This window comes from Sturnus vulgaris, chromosome 6 (assembly GCF_052056855.1).
Source record: "Sturnus vulgaris isolate bStuVul1 chromosome 6, bStuVul1.hap1, whole genome shotgun sequence".
Taxonomy (NCBI): Eukaryota; Metazoa; Chordata; class Aves; order Passeriformes; family Sturnidae; genus Sturnus; species Sturnus vulgaris.
Genome location: NC_142248.1, coordinates 18,453,466 through 18,474,545, shown reverse-complemented (window position 1 = coordinate 18,474,545; position 21,080 = coordinate 18,453,466). Strand labels below are relative to the sequence as shown.

Genomic DNA, 21,080 nt, shown 5'->3' with positions numbered 1-21,080 from the left:
AGTTACTGAAGACCATGACAAAGCTTTGGCTCTCAGTTGGGGCAAAACAGATGAAGAACAGGAAAAGAGCAGTTTTTCATTTTGTTTACAGGATTGAAGCGCACACAGGCTAAGGGAATTACTCTGAAGTCACGCAGGAAATCTTTGGCAAAGTGGGGAACCTTGCTAGTCACAGACCTGATCTACAATAAAGGATTTCATGATGTAAATACACCAGCAGCTGAGAGCCACCAGAGGTTGTTCCCAGGACAGAGGCAGCATGTGCAGTGTTGACTTTTCTCTGAGAAATTTTAAAATTAAATATTTGATGTTTTTAGAAGGTATTTTTCTAGAATAAAGTCATTCCACTACTATTAGTAATTAACTGGTATTTGGAACTAACCAGGCTAAGCATATGGAGAGAAAACAATGCCGAGGATTGCAAAGGCTGTATTTGAAAATAAATTAAAGGTATCTCCTGTTTTATGTTGCATTTTCATTGGAGTATCAATATCAGTGAGTAAAAAAAAATGATAGGTGCTAAAATTAACTTATTTCTTTTTACTTACATTTGAACATTTCAAAAAAGCAGAGAAAGTCTTTTCCCAGCTCTTAAATGCACTCAGAAAAATGTGTCAACATTGAGTTAGTAAATACTTGAATTTGAAAACTAATGAATCGGAATCATGAAGTCCTTAAAAAGTTTTGTAAAGGCTGTTATGAATTTTTACGTATCTTCTTCCCAAAGTTCTAATCGGATATGAAGGTTATTTTGAGTTACACTTACTGTATACTAAGCAGTTTCCTTAGAGGCTGTAAGATGCTTCTAAAGCACAAACTGCCCAGTGGAACTAAGTAAATAAGGGCCTGCTTTCACCTTGGGCTGATAAAATCCATTGGTGTTTCAAGACTTGAGAGTTAATTGTATCAGAATGGGTAAGTAGTTATGAACGTGTAATTTTGTATTTGCTGGGTGGATAATTTTCGAAATTATTAATATCATCAATGTTTTTATAAATAAAGTGTAACTGAGCTAACGAGGTTTTTGTATGCTTTTTTATTTTTATTTCTCTAGCCTCCAAAACTCTTATAAATAGTATGCTACGGGACCCTTCTCAGATTCCAGATGGAGTGCTAGCAAATCAAGTCTATCAGGTATTAATCACACTTGTTTTGTTTGGTTTGGGGTTTTTTCCTGTGGCAATTCTGTTATCTGCCTAGAAGAGTAAAAGATTTTAAACCTCATTTAATTACTGTCATCATAAACTATCAGTGAGGTCAGAGTGCACTATAAATGGCAGTGCAATATTTGTGAGGGGAGCATTTCACTTTTTAATAGCTTGCCTTTATAGTGAATAAAAGCATGCAGTTTTTGTTTTCTGTGATTAAATCTGAACAGCATCTGATAGCCTTTTTGAGGAAAAGTAATTACTGTTTTTAAGATACTCTTTAACTATAATGGGTTTGTAGTTGCCCATCAGTATACTACTTCTCTTATTTGTCTGCAGTGTACTGTGAATGACTGTTGTTATGGACCACTGGTGGACTGCATCAAACAGTATCCTTTCCCATAAAATTTTAGGTGCACAATTGATGAGCTTAGACTGTGTGGAAGAGATGTGTCTAGCTTTAACCTGACATAAAGTTCTGCTTCACAAAACACGTTTCATACTCTTCTTTTTTACATTCAGTCAGCTAGAGGGTCACTGCAGAGCTTTCTCTTAACTAACAAAAATCAGATGGACCATGAGAAGATGTCAGTTTACTGGTTACACTTTCATATGCCTGATTGAACCTCTTTGGTTTTGATTAGTAGAAATGTATATCTGTTTTTTTCTTAAGACTAAGTGACCATGTTTTGAGTGGTGGAGTTGGACTAGATAATCTCTGGAGATACCTTCTAATCTCAGCTATTCTATGATTAAATTAATAAGTTTCATAGCTAGTGTTCAACATTATGGCTTTGCTTTGTTATGAATATGGGTTTTATCTGAAATTTTTTCAAGTGCAATTCAGATGTGATTGACCAATTAGTGCTTTTAAACTCCTGTCTGACATTCCAGTGCAGTTCTTTTAATTTCTCTTCTTCTTAAAGGAGGTTATACTAGCTGTAGTAAAAAACCCTAATATATCCTGAATTTTCAGAGGTTTTTTTTGTAGTGTTGAAATAGTTAATTAGAGAGCTGTACACTGTGTATACTGAGGGAACTCTGGAGAGTTCCAGACTAAGATTAGAATTTGGTAGGAGTGATCACTAAGAACCCAAATCTGTTTTAATAAAGTCCTGCAGGAGCAGCTCTTCTGTTTCAGTCTGCAGTCAAAGGAAAAATTTCAAAATCATGGCTGCTATCAGTAAACAGGCTAGTAAGGCAATTCCCTCCCAAGTCCTAGAGAATCCTTGCATGAATCTCTGCATGCAGTTTGAGGGAAGATCTTGGTTTCATTGTACCAGGTGCAGGATAGGAAAGCTACAGTGATGTTTAGTTATGCATGAAAAACAGTACTTCTTGTAGTTGTGATGCATGTGATTGTCACTCCTTAAAAATACTTTCTTTCCACTAGAAACACTTGTGTCTACTACAGCCTCAACCCTACCCTCATTAACTTCAACAGCAGCAGAATAGAGTTGTAATAGTATTTGGTGCTTTTAATTGTAATTTTAAATATTCATTGAGATTATCTTCATGATTAAACAAAGCACTCTGAAAGTGGATTCATCTAGTAAGCCACACATTTTTAAGTGGTTGTTGATCACTAGTTTTCATGTCTAGTTTCATATCGAGATTTTTAACATTAATATTTTTTGGATGAGCAGTCTGGCTGTAGTCTTATGAGAGTGACATGTTTAAAAGTAATAAAGACACATATGTACAATTATGAACCATTTTTAAGACTTATTTGCCTGCAGTCTAGAAAAGACTTTCATAGCTTTTTCAGATTCTGGCTCAAATCTGAATATGACTATGTAGTGACATCATTGAGAGTAATGAGGGGTTCTTCAATTCCATTTTGGTACAGAAAAGTTTAATACTAAGCTGTACGAGTACGTTACTGCAAGCATGTTGCTGAATTAGATGTTAATTTTGAGGTGCATAAAATAGTTAAAAATCAATTTGAAGTTAAGGTTTTAAAAGCATACTGTCTTCTGAAGGATTGCATATTGATTTTAAATATAACTATCTAATTGTATATGCATGGACCAAAGTATGAAGTCAACCTCTTTGTAAATGCCAAGAGGCTATTTTTCAGTAATAGTTCAGATGCTTACGGGAAACTAGGCTTCTAGATTGCATGAGTAGAAAATAGCTTGTGAGGTTATTTACAAGTTTTGCCCCATGGTCATTGCCATACATCAATAACAGGTATTATTATAGACTAAGTGTTTTTGCTTATGGTGCATTGTAAGTTCTGTTTGCAGTATTTTTCTTACCTTTTTGCCATTCTTCATTTGTCCCTTTTATTCTGAAATTGCTAGTACAGTTTAACATAATGCATAGTTTCGATTGATATAAGCTGTATATACATACTAAACGATTCCATAGAATTATTTTTGCTGTTCAGTATGAAGTGTTCCTATAAGTAATTAACTGTAATTTTAAGGTGATATGTAGTTTAAGAAGATACTTTAAACAGAATTTGGAGCTTGACTGCTTTTAACATAAGATATTTTATCCTATTGTTCCATAGGATTCTTCTTAAAAGCTTCCTGAATAGAACTTTGACCTCCAGGAGGATACAGTAAAAATATTTAATACGGTGACTTTTTTACATATTGCAAGGAATAGCACACTGGATCAACAGGCTGTCAGTGAAGTGAAAAAGACTTCACTATAAAATATGATTTGATCCTTCTCTGACATTAGTTCATGCTTCTGAAAAATCAATTAAAAGGATGCTTTTTTACAGTAAGATGTTTCATACGGATGTAGTACCTATAAATTTCAGAATATAAAGAAAAAAAAACAGTTTGTTTCATCCTTTGCTGGATTGGATAATTGATTACTAGTCAGTAAAGAGCAACTCTAAAGATATTTATTTGCATCTTTCAGGATTACACTTTCTTTTATATTTAGAAGAATAAACAGTAAAGAAAAAATGGCAATATTGCCCTTAATTATACTGAATAAATATGGTCAAATGAGTCTTAATTCTGTAGAAGGTATGCTGTTGGTACGATAATCTGATTTTTTCAAAGTTGTATATGCTTCTAAAAATCCCTATAAGGTTTTCCAAAACTTAGAGTTAAAATCACTGATCACTTCTGAAACACCAATGAAGTCAAATAAATTCTACTGTTAATTACTTTACCTATGATGTTTTTATGAAGTTGCTTCTTTTCCAAAGTAATCTTTAATTTCTTAACCTAAAGCTGTCAGCGCTATTGGGCATGAGCACGAAGTCTTGCTGCGAGAAATGCTTTTGGAAAAAAATCTCTCTTTCATTGGTAAGAATCTGTAGTAGAGGCTAACCAGTGAATTCTTAACTTCAGAGATGTTGGTAACTGTTTACCTAGGACAAAATTCAGCCCAAATGCTCCCTATATTAGGTAGTAAAGGAAGAGTAAAATGTGATTGATGCTATATATGTTATCTTTTATTGATTTAGAGCTGAGCAGGAACTCAGTTACCTAATACCCTATATATAGAGCACATGCACAGGCTTGCAATTAATATTTTATAGAATAAGTAGCTGAAAAAAATGCTTTAATATCTGCTGCAGTATTACTTTTGGTGTCATGAGATATTAGCTATAATCCAGGCCTTATGAGATTTAGGAAGAAGCATATGAAATATTAGCTTCAGAATGCTTTATGTATTACAGAACTGCTAGAAGATTCACTCATTTACCTTGCTGTACAGCTTCTGCTGAATTTTTGCCCCCTGCTCCCCAGTCCATGCAATTACTCTTTTTTACACTCCCTACTTTTAAAGTTATTTTAAGGATTAATTAGTTAGGAAGTTACTTTCATTTTTTTCATTCAGTCTGCAGTATGCTTCTTATTTTCATGAGTGCCATTGAAACAAATTAAAGTATGCATTCTTTAAATGTGATAGTAAACAATGGCTTCTTAAATCTTTGATTCCTTATGTGATGAGACAACAGTGAAATGCCCTCTTCTGTTAATGGTTGAGCATTGTACTAAATTTGTGTGAACAGGGTTCACACATTTTTCTAGGTTTACCTGGAACTATGATCTCTCCTGAAGCTATGTCTTAAACAAATTTAAGAAGTTAGAAAGCGTTATTAAGATTTTTAAGAGATTTGTCCATATGATTAAGGTACAGAATTAGTGTGCTCTTTTATTTCGGAGAAAAGGGAATAAAGGACAGTATTAACTATTACATACAAGCTAGCAGGTGACACTACAAAACCAAGAAGAGGCAGATTTTCCTATTTGACTGTAAGAGCATAGATACAGATAGGCTTAAGCTGTAATTCCAGAGATGATGTCAAGTTAAAATACCAAACAGTTCTAGGAACAACAATTATGAAGCAAACTTCCAGGAAAGGTTGTGGAACCACCTTCAATGAAAAATTCAAGGCTAGATTTGACACTCATCTATCAAAGCTAGTAATGAAATCAATTCTGTTGCGATACAAGGGAATGGACTGGATGACTCACTAAGGGATCCTCAACACAACGATTATAATTTTATTTGGCTTGTGTAAACTTAAGCAGTATAAAAATCACATTTAAATTTTAGTGTTTCATGACTTTGGATAAGCATCAATTTTGTCTTTAGAAATTAGCTCCAAGAAATTTGTGCTGTCAAATTAAAACATCTAGAATGACTTAACTTGTTAGAATGTGAAGATAGAAATGAGAGCTTAATTTATTGTTCACATTTTATGTATAGTGAAGTATTATTTAGTCATGATTTAACATATATTAAGATTTGTATTTATCATGTCTGTGATCACATATGTATTTCAGATTCTAGATGTGTTTGGGGTTTGGAGCATTTTTTAAAAAAGCTTTCCCTAAGTATCTGCAAGATGAACCCTACCAAGTCCCTTGCAATACAGCCTTTCCTTTCTGAAAAACTAGTTCCAAAACTGCTTGAAGAAAACACCAGAAAAACAGAAGAGATGCCAGTAATTGCCATAGGTCCTCAAATTCAGACTTTGTTGCATAGTACTTCATTCCTGTTTTGAAGATGCTTATTATTTATATGGCTTATGGCTTGTAAGTCCATTTTTTTTAAAACACATTTTGAAGAAACAGAAATTTTGCAGTTCCCATATTAGTGTACTATTCCAATGTGCTGTTGTTCAGGAATAGTCAGAGGGTTTGTTCACCTGGGCAGCAGAGTCTAGTACAGGGGAGGAGACTACAGTCAAAGACCACAGTGAATGTGAAGTGCCTCAGTATAGTCTTAGAGCGTGGAGCAGCTTGTCAGGTTCTGGACAGAATTCATCTGTTACTAGAGCAGTTGGCTTTCAAAGCCTACAGATAGAAGTAACGCTTTCAGACTCACCCTGGAATTGACTGGAAACCTATGCACACTAATGGGGGTTACATTTTATTAATCCACTGTTCATGAGAAGTGCTTCATATACCGTGTCCTCTCTTCAGCAGAAACACAGCTCTCGAGTCTTTAATCTGAGATTAAAGTGATCAGTAGAAGCATTTTATCAAAACGGGCTCACAGCTTCACATGCTGTACTGAAATGCCAGGAATTTTTTTTTCTTTACCATTAATATGTTAGGAAAGCTTTTAGATATATGGGGAGGTACTGAGCTTTATCCTCCTTTGGTTCCCACCAGTAGATATAAATCATGAAATCTGATCAGTGTTTTCTGCTGTAATCTTAAATTTGCAGTTGTAGCTCATTCATGCACCAGCAGAAGAGGGCTAGTATAAGAACAATGATGTGTTAAATGGTTCTGATTGAGTGTGACATTATGGTAAAGATGAAGCTGCAGTTTTGTTGAAAATCTAAATTAATGGGGTATCAGTTGACAAACCACTTATTAGGCCTGTTTCCACATAATTTTCAAACCTGAGGATTTATAAATGTAACTGTCAAAACTGCTGTGGACTGACTTTCAAGCAGTTACTGAATTATTTTCTTAATCCATGCTGGGGTTTAAGATCTTTTGAGGTACAGAATGCTGCCTCTGTAGTTTCTGGACCAATGTGAAACATACCTGGGCTGAAAAGCTAGAACTTCTTTTTGATGGTGTTGTGGTTTAAAACAAAAATTTTATGGTGATTATGAGGAGTTTTGGTAATTATTTCTTCCCCAGAGTTATAAAGCTTCAAAACACTTGGAGAAATAGTGATGCAGAGTTCTGTTTTTGCATATGATAGATACATCAGTAATAAACATGGTTTTTAATATGTTTTCCAACGTTAATCACAGTACAGAATGCTAGGAAAAACCACATGAAAATGTTCATAACCAGATTTAAAACAAAAAGCAAGTTATTTTTCAAGCCATGAATTAGTATTAAAAGATTTTAAGAGTAATCAGGCACCCTTGAAAAAATAATCTGCTGAAGAATATTAAAAGTAATGCTTATGCAGCTTCCAGTTCAGAAACCTGCCACATTGACCCTATTGAAACATGTGTTTACATCTGTTTTGGCTTTTTTAACTTATTTTGTGGTAGTAGCATTTGTTAGATGTGAAAGAAAAGACTGACCTTTCCATTGCTGTTGCCCTTAAATGAACAAAATTTCAGCTGGGACTGTCTAGCCTCGATTATTTTAAAGAATGAAGAGCAAGTTGCAGTTAATTAGATTTGGATAAAATTGTTTTGTGGTTGTGTTGTTTTTTTAAAATAAGGATTAAAAGATTACATAGAACATTAATTCATTTTTATGTTATGGCATAAAACATTCCATTCAGAGGTTCTGTTAAGTTAGAACATTCTTGATCTTAACATCATTTTTCTGTATACATGACAATCTGAGTTTCAAAAAGCAGTCAAAAACCAAGTCTCCAAATTCTAGAAATGTTTTTCATTACCTTAGCATATGATATAATGAATTGTCACATTGCAAAGACTTCTATTTACAGTGTAGTCTGTTTATAGTGAAGAAATGCTCTCAAAATCTAAAAAAATATATAGTACCACTCAAAAAGAATAAACAGCTATTGCAGTTTACACTGACAAGAATGTTCAGCTTTCCAAGTTAACTTCTGTCTCACTTTCAGAATTAGTTCACTATAGAAAACACTTCAGACTTATATTCTTCAATGAAAAAGAATAGGAGAATTTGATTTTGGCAATATTACAATATTTTTATTTCTAAGTTAGTATGTTTTTCTTGTCATTAAAATGTTACTTGGACTCAAACTGCTGACCTTTCAGGATTTGCACAAAGTATTCAAAAACTGAGTTCTGAACATTGGCCATGAAACTACTGTCCTAACCTGATAAATGGATTGGAAATAAGCTACCCAACAGTGAGAATGGACCATTAATTTTAATCAAAGGTGATGTAGAAAGGCGAATGGGATGCATGACAATGTCAACAGCCCAGTAGGTGTTAAGGGCCTACACAGCCTTACTTGTTACTAGGTAGTGCCATTAGTTGAGCTTGGGTGAAGACAGAAAGCCATGCCTGGAATTGAATGACCAGGTCACTCCAAATTCTAATGGAGAAATGGTGTTTCAGAAATACCAATGTAATGGTATCAGAAATCAAGGACAATAGTTTAAAAATATTAAGGGATGGCATGAGCTTTTTTCCTTTCTTTTTTTTTCCCTTATGTCTTTTGCATTTTTGTCTTTATTTCTTGAAATATTCAGCTCTAATATTTGTAAACAATAAAGCTGTAGATGTAATGTTAGCAGAATGTCTAAATCTTTTTATGTTCAGAAGTTGGATAAATTCTACAGAATCCAGAATGCAAGAGAAACTAAAATTATGGCTCTTCTTTACTTTAATAAATTTCTGGGAGAGAAGGATTTCCTTGCTCTTTTTTTTTAACAACTTTATGCTAACATTAAAAATAAAACTAAGGCAGCAGTGACAGTATATCTACATTTGTGGTGTTGGTGGGATTAATCTTAACACATCTGAAGGTGGAGAGACTCTTCTTTCAATCAGTGAATATACCTCTTTATTTTGAATATTTGGAGGTTATAAAATACTGTATGACAGCTTGAATTAATGATGTTTATAATGAAGACATAAAAATGCAGGGATGACAAAGAAGCATTTTTATATCCATGCTTCAGGTTTTCTACAAAGGTTCATTTAATCTGACACAGCATTGCATGCATAAGAAAGATATGTATGACTGCATTAGTAATTCTTGCACTCTTATTTAGAATAAAATTAATTATGCTGCTGTCTACTTAATGGAATAGTTTTATAAACAGTAGTTCTTATTTTCTATGTACAGCTGAAGATCAGCTTCGTGCAAAGGGTTATGACAAAACACCAGACTTTATTTTAGAAGTGCCAGTAGGTAAGTCTTTTAAAAGAATTTTTATTATTTTGTGTAGGAGTGCTCATGCTAAAACATTTTGGCTACTTAAGCAAAGCATATTCTAGGATACTGCAAATAAGTCTCTTCAGGAGTTACCCAATAATTTTAAGAACTTCTAGTTTGAGTCATAGAGATTTGATCCTAAATACTGTTACCCAGTGTTTCTTCTTTAGTCTTTGCATGTTTTAATCTCATTATCAAAAAAAAAGAAAAGGAAAAAAAGCGCAATAATATAAACCCCCAAATCCCTGATGCCTCTAGGATATTTTACTCACTGTCCTTCTGAACTAAACTCTGAAGTAGTTATAATTGTCTTTTACTTCTAGACCAAATCAGTTCAAAGTAGTCTTACGAGTATTAAATTACACCTATAGGTCATTGCATAAAGGTTTGTCATTGTGCAGTTATTCTTTTGCTGTCACTTTGCATCCAGATACAATTCTGCAGTTCTTTACTGTGTTCTAAAAACCTGAATAGCAGGAAAGAATAAGGAACAAAAGTATAAAGGTCACGGTAAAGTTCATGTACCTTTTCTAGGCCACGTGACAGCTCTTGAATATCAGCAAGGAGGGAGAATCCACAACCTTTCTAGGTAACATGTGCCTATGCTCAGGCACCCTCACAGTGAAAAAGGAGTTGCTGATGTTCAGGTGGAAACTCATCTGTTTAAGTTTGTACCCATTGCCTCTGGTCCTGTTACTGGACACCACTGAAACGAGCCTGCCTACCTCTTTACTTGCTTTTCAGAAAGCTACATACATTAGTAAGATTGTCCAGTAATGTGGGCCATAATAAACACAGGACATACTTGGTGTTAAGGTACCCACTTTTATATTAGAAACATGAGATGATGTCCCACCTATTCAGGAGCCTGATCAAAAGGAAACTAGAAAAGCAACTTTGTTTTTTTCTTTCAATTTTAATCAGGAAACACCCAAAATAATTATTTTTGTAATATCACCCTATTAGAAAGAAGGTTAAAATAGTCTTAATTTGTCTGCATATATTTGTATCAAATTCAAATAATAAAACTGCATTGTTTCTTTCAAATTATTGTAATCACTTGAGACTTATAGGAAATCATGTTCTATCTGTTGTCTGATCTGAACTAGGATATAGCAGTCCTTGGATTCTTTTCTTCATGACTCAGTACATACCTAAGGCAAATGTTCCTTAGAAATAGCTTCTGAGCTGATTATACCTTAGCTGTTATATCTCCTGGGGTCTAAAGGTGTTGGGGGTGGGGAAGGATATAGTAATACAGGCCAGCACAAGTTAACTGGGTTACTGATAGCAGGGCAGTGGTGGCACATAGAGCTTAGTGTGGTGGCTTCATGAGTTATTTTCTTGGATTTCCTGAGAAATTTTGCAGTCCGTGGTCAATCATTTGCTGTTACAGCCTCTTGTAATCTTTCTGTATAGTGCTTCTGGGTTTGTGTGTTCTCTGAAAACCTCATTCCAAGTCAAATTTAGGCTAAGACATCACAGTTGTAGGTATTGTAGGTAACTCAAAATAAAGGTAAAATTTTTAAAGATCTTGACAACACGTTTTTGGAGAAAGAATGGTCTCTTACAGTGATGCTCATGATTTCTTGTGCAAAATTGCATTGTCAACTTCATAGAGAACATTCCTTTGTCAAAAAAAAGAGATTATTTTATTTATATTAGTAGTTTACTCCTGCAGGAAATGAGGAAAAAGACACGAAGCAAAACAAATAGCAAAACATAGAAAGAAACAGAAATTCAAAATCACGTTTTTTTCACATAAACCTTTTTGCTCCTCGCTTCTTTCTGATGAAGCATTACTGGTTTTACAAAAGAAAGGAAGTATATTCATGTCCAGGATAAATTTCCTTCCCTTTCTTATACCTTCTATTCTTGATTGGTGACAAGTGTCTGCCTTCAGCAGCTTAGCTAACTTTTTTTATCATTCAGCAGAAGTTTCTGATTTTTTACCTGACAAGTACCTTCCAGCAAAGTAAGGGTAGAAGAAGAATACAAGTGCTTCTTAGTCTAATCTCTCTTTCTTTTCATTCTGTTTGTATTAGAATAAATGCAGATATGTGGAACAGGGTGTAATTAAACTGAAATTCATGTGATTGTCTGTTAAAAGTATTTTCTGTTTGTTTTTTTAATGCCCTATGTGCATATTTGGAAGATGTAACTCAGTTGCAAGCATGAATTATGTGATAGATTGTGGAGTAAATAGAATGTTCCCTAACACAGTCTTACAGGCTGTTGAGTGTGATTTTCAGAGTTCAGTTTATTTTCTGCTGTCACCCTAGCTGTGGAAGGACACATAATTCACTGGATTGAAAGCAAAGCCTCATTTGGTGATGAAAGTAGCCACCAAGCCTACTTGCAGGACCAGTTTTGGAGCTACTGGAACAGGTATATTTCTATTATTTTTCCTTATAGATAAATAGGACTTAATTTTTTTAAAAAGTTATTGGATAAAACACTACTGGCTCTACATGTTACTAATCTGGCATTTTGAATGTCATTAATTAGCATTCAGGTTGGTGTGCTGAAATATTTATGAAAAATGGAGATCTTAATTTGCAGCAAATATATATGGTGATTTTACAGCAATGCTAAATGACAAAATAAGTTACTTTGGAGCAGCAGTTATATGTCGGTTTTTTAGTACCTGACTTAGAAGGTTTTTCTGTAATGTTTTGGAATATGTGCAAGCTGACAAATTTGTTAAAAAATCTTCATAGTCTAACCAAGTGGAGTTTGTGTATAAAGGATGTTATTGCTCATTGTCAGTGTAAGCAGGACAGTACTGTTTCACAGTGGTTTTTTCATAAAGTATTTCTTTTTTATATTATTTACATTTGAAGCAATAATTATTTGTCTTCAAGTTGAAAATATAGTAAGTAATTGCAGGATAAGGAGGGAAATACATTGTGCTAGACAATTTTGTGGCATGTTGATGGTATTGGTGGAAAAATACTTTCTTTTAAATATGATCAAAATGCTTCTGTTTTATTGTTCTGAAAGTCATTATTGTGTATATTTATAAATCTTTCTATGGCACTAGACACCTCCTCACTGGAGGATTGTTTTCCCAAAAAAATACTAAACACAATGCTTCATCTTCAATACCATTTTTCTATGTGTTAGAACCTTAAGCACAATAGTGAGGCAAATTAAAGTTTAAATAACAGATTTTTTTAAAGCATAAATTTAGAAGTCTTCTCAGCATCCCCAAGAGACCATCAGAGGGATAGTGGAGAACATGGCACAAGTGTGTGAACATGCAGCTGAAAGGGGATGTGTGTCAATATCACAGTCTAGTCTGGTGATGGTTAGTATTTCAGCCGAATGTGAAAATAACTAGCATTACCTTTGGAAATACCTTACGAGCAGGTTCAATAGAAAGCAGCAGAGGAAGGGAAACAAAATCTTGATAATAACATCATCAAAGAGTGGAATTATGCTCTGCAGCAACATTCTTGATTGATACAAAAAGGACCTGCTCTTATTTGACAATCCCAGAAAGCAGACAATTGGAAAACTTGAATCAAGGTAGTGGGAAACTTGGAAGGCTGTCAATTGTTGGATGAATGTATTATACTCTAGAAGAGTTGTAGAAAATAAATTGTGAAACACTGAATATAAAACTTAGAAGGAAATTTGAATATATACAATATCTAGGCAAATGGTGAGAATGGCAGGAAAGATTGTGATGCAAACAGTGCTGAACTGCACATCAGTGTAAAGCAAATGGAGCATCTGAGGCTGGGAGAAGACCATTATACATGCTGGAATACTTTCTGAGTGTAAAGGATGTGTTTGAAGGTATCTATTAGGATATCAGAGAAGAGTACCTCCAAGAAGTGTATTTTAAACAGATAACTTGAGTGTAAAGATAGTAGGTTGAGATGTGGTGAAACTTGCATTGACAGGTAGAATGAAGGCAGTGATCCAGTTGTTGTTTGTAATAAAATTGCCGTTGCAATTTCTTTTATTTTTAATTCTCTGAGTTGTCTGTCCACGTTTTAGTGTAAAACATTTGAGAATAATGTGTACCATTTGCATCTGATGTTTCCAAAGGAAACTTCTATTATGCTTTTATCAAGAAACCAAGTAGTTGTTAACTTTGTTTTAATTTTAACATGTACCGGTTAATAATTCAGCTTCAAAAATGGAATAACGTCTCTTACTGAGCTGTTAGTCAAGTATCTTTAATGTTGCAAAAGCTAGACTGGAATGATATTTGGATCAATAAAACATTTTGGAAGCAGTTTTGAGATTTTTTCCAAATCTGCTGTTATAGCTGTTTGTATTGGAAACAACTACAAAAATGCTTGATTCCTAAATATAAAGGAAACTAGAACTCTCCATAGTAAGATTTGGTACACGCTAAATCCAAAATTTATGTTAATTGTGGAAATTAGGCAGATTTCTGTGGGGTTTTTTTTAAGAATAAATCATTTTAGTTTTAATTTTGGTGTTGCTTGGCCAAGCTTACAGAGCCACATCTTCTGAAACGAGTTCTGAATTACTGTAGTTTCTAATATAATGACAGTTGGGTTAATGGACACATGTTGATAGATTAGATTGCATGTAGGTTCGACAGTTAACTTCCATTGGTCTCTGGAACTATTTATATGAAAGGACACAGGTGTAGCTGCACAACAGTGAACCAACTTTGTATTATTTAATCAGTCTATGCAGAGGTCTCTCAGAAAACCAGATTCCCAGTTAACTCACCACACCATTGTGTCTCCCTTCCTCTTGAAAGAGAAATTATTTGGAGAACGTGAAGCATGTGTTCGTGTGTTTGATGCATAAGTTCACAATAGAGATGATTTGACACTCAAGTAATAGTTTAGTTTTTTAAACCTGACCCGTTGATTGACCTTAAAGCAGAAATGAAGTTCAACAGAAAATCTGTATCACCTGTTAGATGTGGATAGAAACACAAATCTAGATACTTTGAAAGGAATGAAAGTGAGGGGTTTTAGACCTTTTCCATCCAGCTTTTTTATTGCTCGTCTAAAAATTGGGAGTCAAACTAGAAAAGTTTCTGTGTTCTTTTCTCACATGTCACAAATGTAAGATGAATTCTATTCAGAATCTGACTGAAAGCTTTGAACATTGTTTGCTGTTATGTGTGTATTTCATTAAATCCTGTACTTCGTGCTAACTAAATCTGTGAGTGTCTTAAATTGGTCTGTACTGACAGGAAAGAAATGGCACTTTCTCATTTAACAGAACAGCTCCCTAGATGCAGTCAACCATGTCTGTTCACCTCAGTGCAGAAGAACACCTTTTTATTACTCTGAGTTCTGCAGGGACAGCTTAGCGAGGTTTTTTATGGCTCATACATCAATGGTATTGTTAAGCAATTTTCAATTGCAGTGGTGCACTACAACCTCATCTTCAAATTAAGCTTCACATTAAAAATGTACAAAGTGTACCTTGTCAGTGGATTTGCACAGTTATAATTTAATATTTTTTTTTAGATATTGAGATTTTTCAATAATAAATAAATAGGAAAAGGCAAATTTGGTCTTGCATATTCCCAGACTGATTTTGCAGAGTTATGTTTTAGGAAAAATAGCTAGTTTATATCCTGGAAAAACTTATAAAGTGATTCATATACTTCCCTCAGTATGTTTGTTCCTCCAGAGTGGTGGCATCCACTGAGCAGGCTGTAGCTTATGCTGCCACTGAGTAAACAAAAAAACTCCCATGCACAAAATATAATTTCTTTGTGCACAAGTAGTAGATACCACACTTTTCATTTTTCACTGGTCTACATTAGTGCATTTGCTGTAACTATGAGAGTAAAAGCTATTGAATAGTTAGTGTGACCAAAAGTAATTTGGAAAGCATGAGCAGCAAGTTACGCAGGTCATACTTTAAAATGGGGTCTATGAACAAGTTGTAAATTATTTTACGGTTCAGATGAATGTTGCTGTTGCTTTTTCTTTCCTCCATAATGTATGATTTTATAATTTTCTTTTTAACTGAAATTAAAAATTGGAGTCCTAGCTGTAAAAGTCTGTTAGTCAGCATGACTAGTGTTTTCTAAGGATATACAGATCAGCAACACATGGTTCAAACAGTAATTAGTGAGTGCACTATCAGTGACTTGCTGTAAGATATAAACTCAAATACAGCAATTTACATTTTTCTGTCTTCTTCAAGCGTGGCTAAGGCATATGTACAGTCTAGAATGTAATTTCTAGAGAGTCCCAGGAGATAGCTTGACGTCATTATTAGCTAAAGAGACTTTACTACATGTGAGGAAAACTGTAGGAAAATGTCATATTTGACACTGTTATTAAACTAAAGGCAATTCCACATAGTGAAAAAGAAGCATTTCATCTTCTCTTTGAATAAAAATGGTAAGTCATTTCTGTACTAAATTCCTTCCACCATTTGTTTGTGTTCTAAATGTTTAGTCCTGTGCCTCTGCTTTTTTGAAAAAATAAATAAAAGCAAGTTTCCCATAAGTAATTCTAAAATACTAATCACACTTTTTGGAAGCCTAAATTCATGAATCAGTGCGTTGTTAATTGGTACATTATGCTTGATCTTGAGACTTCAATTCATAACTGTAAGTCATAGTAAAATTTTTAAATTATCATATAGCCCCATCAATTAATAAAAGAGTATTTCATTCAGATAAGTGCAAACAGAAAGGATTATATTTCACAACAAAAACTGATAATGTGTTCCTAGGTTTTTTTGAGAAAAGTGTTGCATTCAAATCCATTTGCAGTTGACAGTAAGGATGATTTTGACATGAGCAAAGTCTGAATCAGGATATTAGAATTACAGGCATTTTTTTGCTGTTCATCTCTTTAAATTGGTTTAACAGGTTACTGTGAAGACTGTTGAAGTAATAATTGTTGTCTGACTGTAGGTGATAGGGGAAGAGGGAGATCTGTTGTAGGTTTATGGATGTCTGTTCTATTAACCAAGTTCAGTATTCCTCAGTTGCAGATGGTTTAAAAAATTGTTTTGGTGAGTTGAAAACCATTGTAATGACTTGGAAGAAACCTTGAGAGTTACATTTGTCAAGTGGCTAGGAAAACTGTTCATGCATACCCAGTATCCAAAGCAGCCCAAACGTAAAGAACTGAAAGGTCATTCTTCTTCTTGCAGTATGATGGTTTGTTGACATATTTTGACACACTGGTACAGTGCTGAAAGGTTTTGACCTTACTGCAACACTGAGGGACTTAGGGTTTGTTTAGCTATCTAATGCTTGTAGATTTTCACACATGCTGGGTTTTGCTATGCTCCTTTTTTCTCTCCCTTCTGGCTCCACTTGAATTACTAAATTGATCTTAAACAAAAATTGTTGAAGATAGAAGAGAGAGTTTGGAGTGATTTTTACTGCTTGGGACTTTATATAGTAAGTTTCTTCAAAACTAATTAACTTTTTCCAAGTGAATTACTATGCCAGCTTGCTAGCCTTAGTAGCACTGACTAAGGTATCTTTGTTCATAGACTGGAAAAGAACCAATAGCAGTAAAAAATGCCATTTTCTACTACTTTTCTAGTAGAAAATGCAGTTGTCTGCTTAGTGATGATGATAAAATTATGTATTCTTCTGCAAGAATAACAGATACAAGTGTACATTCAAACATACATACATACACAAACACATACAGAGGTGTATCTCTGCACTTCACAGATGTCCTGGATACATTCAGCCTATTTCCAATAGCATTAAAGATTAATTATTTTTGTCTTTATTTAACGACACATGAACAGTATAAAAATCAACATGTAGCTTATGAAAAATACACTTTTACTCCAGCTCTAAAGTAATGGTTTTAGATTTTACTTGTGATGCTCTCTTCAACAATGTGGTTGAAAATCAGAGCATGAAGACATTTTCACTGAGACCATGGCTTATGCATAGCATAAGTTAATTGTTTTGCTGAGCATTGTAGATTGTTTAATTTTGTATCAAAACTAATTTTTTTCAAAACAAAGAACCGACCATATTTCATTCCTATTATCATTTATATTTGAGTGATTGATATTAGGTATGTATTTTCATGCATTGTTCTCCTAGGGTATTGTATTTCATACAGACATGAAACTGGGATTTTCATTATAATTTAATTCTCTTATTTAAGGCTCTTTCACTGCTAGATTGTTACATCCTGAACTTAAAAAATAGTAAATGAAGCAGTATATGTCTTTGTTTACATTATTTTTCCCTTATATTTTCTGTTCTGTCTTAAATATTTTGTTGTCACAGGAGATTCATGTAGTGTAGATAGAGCATTTTCAGCTTTCTTCCATATTACTGCAAGGCTTCAGCTCCAGTTCTCCTGGTATTTCTCATTCAGATTAGACAAGCATCTAAGTTTATGTACAATAAGAGCTGACAGCATAGATCCTGCTATTCTTGCCAAAGGCCTGGTTGCAGACACTCCACTATGTCAAAGAATGTCAACCCCCCACAGACCTTACCTTTCAGAATTCCTTGTAATTTTTAATTGACATTTACATCTGACATTTTCAATGTATTTTTTAGTGTTGGTTCTATATCTGCCTACTAGTAGTTAAAACCAAATCAAAGCAGAAAGAATGCTTTCCTGTAAGCTATGATATCATATATTTTTTATTTAAGAAGGTCAAATTGCTGGGCTGAAACTCAAGAATGATCAGCTCCCTCTTTCTTTTTGTAACTCCAGAGGTGCTAGTCTAATCCATTTCAAATCACAATTGAAGAGGGTAGTAAGCATATAAAATGAAATTTAACTCTTGGTACTAATGACCAAAGCATAAGTATATTATTGTTACTGTGCATCATATACAGAAGGGATGCAGAGATTTCAAGGAAATTTTAAGAATACTAATAGGGGCTTTCCTTTGAGTCAGGTATTTGAATATTGAAAGATAAAATATTCATACCTGTATTCATGCAAGATATGTTAAGAGCTTTATGTTGTGAATGGAGTAAAACTGGCAAGTATGTCATTTAGCTGCATACTGCAGTTGTTGTGCTTCTTTGCCCTCAGAAATCTCAAGTTTTTATTTGGGTTACAATGCTAAAAGCCTAATAAATGAGTTTGAGCATAATTATCTGTCTTCCAGAAGTTAGAATGAAGGACTACAGTTGATCATAAATGCCACAAAGCAAAAAAAGTAGAAGAAGCATTTTGTCACAAATAATGCTGCTTTTCTTCTAATTAGTTAATTTACATTTTGCAAATTAAGGGCAAGATTCAGACAGAAGATAATCTAGTAGCATATCATAGCTTTACTGACCTATATTTGTATATGCCAAATTTAAGTTAATTAGAAATGTAGATGCTGTTTGTTTTATCTGTCAAAAAGCTCATGTTAAAAAAAAACTAGACAGACTTTTCCCCCCAACATTTATCATCTAAATAATAGTCTTGCCAAGATGGCAGCCTCATAATAAACTCTTTTCAGTGGAGTGATGGGTAATGAAGCTTGCTTGTGAAGGTAGCGAAAAATGTTGTCTAGCCAAATGTGTGGATATGATGGCTAGAGAATCAGTGGACTTTCTCAGTCATCAATCTTTTTAGTAGCCTCTTACACATCTGAATATTTTGATAGATGATCTAATAATTGAGTTATCTATCTTTCTAACTATCAGAGTTGCATAAAAATTATTCTCACATGCTATTGAATATTATATATATTGAGCATCCAGTAAATTTTTCAAAAAGGTCCAAGAGATGGAGGAATCTTGTTTGTCTTGAGCAGCCTTTAATATATGAAATAATAAATTACCATGTATAGAATACAGAACTATATATACTAATATGAGGAAAAAATAAATAATATCAATAGCTGATTACAGATAGGACTCAGTAAATAAAGCATTTAAAAGCATGGGACTGGTGAGGTTAATGCACAATCTAAGAGTAATTTGAAGTACAAAATGAGTAGATTCAGTAGTCCCTGGGCAGTTAATGGACAGAAATCACATTTCCACTCAGTTGCACAAATTCCTTGTGCCTAAATCTTGGCTTAGGCAAAAAGAAATACAGTGTCACTATGGTGTACCACGTTTCCGTTCAGCCTCTGTGAGAGCTCTGAGAAACTTTCTTTTGATTAAAGATGAGACTGAAATGTATATATTGAAACTTCCTACATTTTGTTTATTCTGAGTGATTGTACAATATGGATTCCTGTTTCCAGAGCACAAGAATCTGCTTCCCTAGAACACTAATCTTGCATTAATGGAGGCATTGAGGATATTTGGATAAGTTGTATTAAGCACATCATCAGATATGTCTTACTAAAGCTTCTGAGTGACAGAGCAAAATTCTTGTTGGTGTTAGCGTATTTTTTTTAAACACTACGTTATATCATTCTTAACTTCAAATGCATTTCTGGTTGGGTAAAAATTATTTTAACAATAAGAAATATATTGTTGCATTAAGAATATTTTTAATTCAAATATATTTTTTCTGCCTCAGTACCACCAGTTTATGTTCAATTACATGCTTTCGTAGAGACTATAAAATGTTCCTTGTAAATTCTTGAAAATTGTGTGATGGGGACTCATTTCTTAAATTATTTTCAGTTTTTTAGTCCTTTGTTTGTTTCATAACTACAGCAAGGTATAAACAAGTATGTTTGATGAATAGTTCTCCAGTTAGCAAAGAGGCTTTTCTTTCTCTTTTCAGAACTACAGTGACTGGGGTACTTTATTGAGGATATCAAAAAGTTATTCACTCATTTCAGAATTTCAGTGGAAAAGTATCAGAGGGATTTTCTTTATAGTTGCTACCTGCTTAAAGGAGAATGAGAAAGATGGATTTCAAGGACTTGCATGTCATCATCACTTGACAACACTTTGTGAAAGTATCATTGAACCTCATGGGACCTTGCCACTGCATATGAATCTGCAAAGTGAACAAACTTTTGGCTGTCTCACTGGCAATGCTTGTGACTCATGCTCAGTAAGCAAAATCCTTGATGTTTATTAGTTCTTCCTAAGCATGCATAATTAATTGGATAAAATTTGGGCACACATGAAGCAAGACACTGAAGTGAGGTGACTGGAGTATCCAAAATGTAAAAGCTTACAATAAAGTTTGGCTCTGAAGTTCCACATTTGTCTTGCAATATTGTAGCCCATTTGAATAGTCTACATTTTTGTCTTTAGTAATATTTAGATTGATTTTATGCAGTTTTAAGTTACATAAGGATGACGTTACAGAAATAGAATTTAAACCTAGAACTTAGGCAGTAGAAACAAGTTACCAAAAAAAAAAGCTTAAATTATTCTCTTTTATTACTTATTGAATTTTAATAGAAGAAAGCTAAAATTGCTTCTGAATGTATAAATTCATAAGCAATTAACTGGAATTTATCAACGTCAGTGTTATGTGGCTTCTTCTGACCTTAAGTAAATTGGCAATTATTCTAGTTAGCATTTGTAGCATTTCTGCTAGAGAACATATCAAGCTCCTAAGCATGCACAGTGTGTTATATACACTTACGTATATATTTGTTTGTATACTTTATGAATGTTTAGATCTTTGTTTAGGAAAGAGGTCTTCATTTCCCTCTCCTAATCAAAATAGTAAGCATCTGTGTTCCTTCTTTTCATTTGATTAGCATGCTCTCATCCGTCACTAGTCTTTGATATGAACATCAGGAAATCATGTCCTTTTATTTAAATGA

The 21,080-nt window shown here is 33.8% G+C and overlaps 1 protein-coding gene and 1 long non-coding RNA gene across 3 annotated transcripts in view; one reads left to right on the top strand and one right to left on the bottom strand.

The window, feature by feature from the left end:
• CDIN1 (CDAN1 interacting nuclease 1) overlaps nucleotides 1-21,080 on the top strand; it is a 121,581-nt gene that overhangs the window by 51,383 nt on the left and 49,118 nt on the right. Inside the window, exons 6-10 of the mRNA XM_014891585.2 lie at nucleotides 1,055-1,134; nucleotides 1,488-1,537; nucleotides 4,356-4,423; nucleotides 9,342-9,407; nucleotides 11,714-11,819. Of these exons, the coding sequence (XP_014747071.1) occupies nucleotides 1,055-1,134; nucleotides 1,488-1,537; nucleotides 4,356-4,423; nucleotides 9,342-9,407; nucleotides 11,714-11,819 (370 nt within the window). The remainder of the gene's footprint in view (nucleotides 1-1,054; nucleotides 1,135-1,487; nucleotides 1,538-4,355; nucleotides 4,424-9,341; nucleotides 9,408-11,713; nucleotides 11,820-21,080) is intronic.
• The window catches only part of LOC148223335 (uncharacterized), a 75,987-nt gene that overhangs the window by 14,917 nt on the left and 39,990 nt on the right, over nucleotides 1-21,080 (bottom strand). The window lies entirely within an intron of this gene.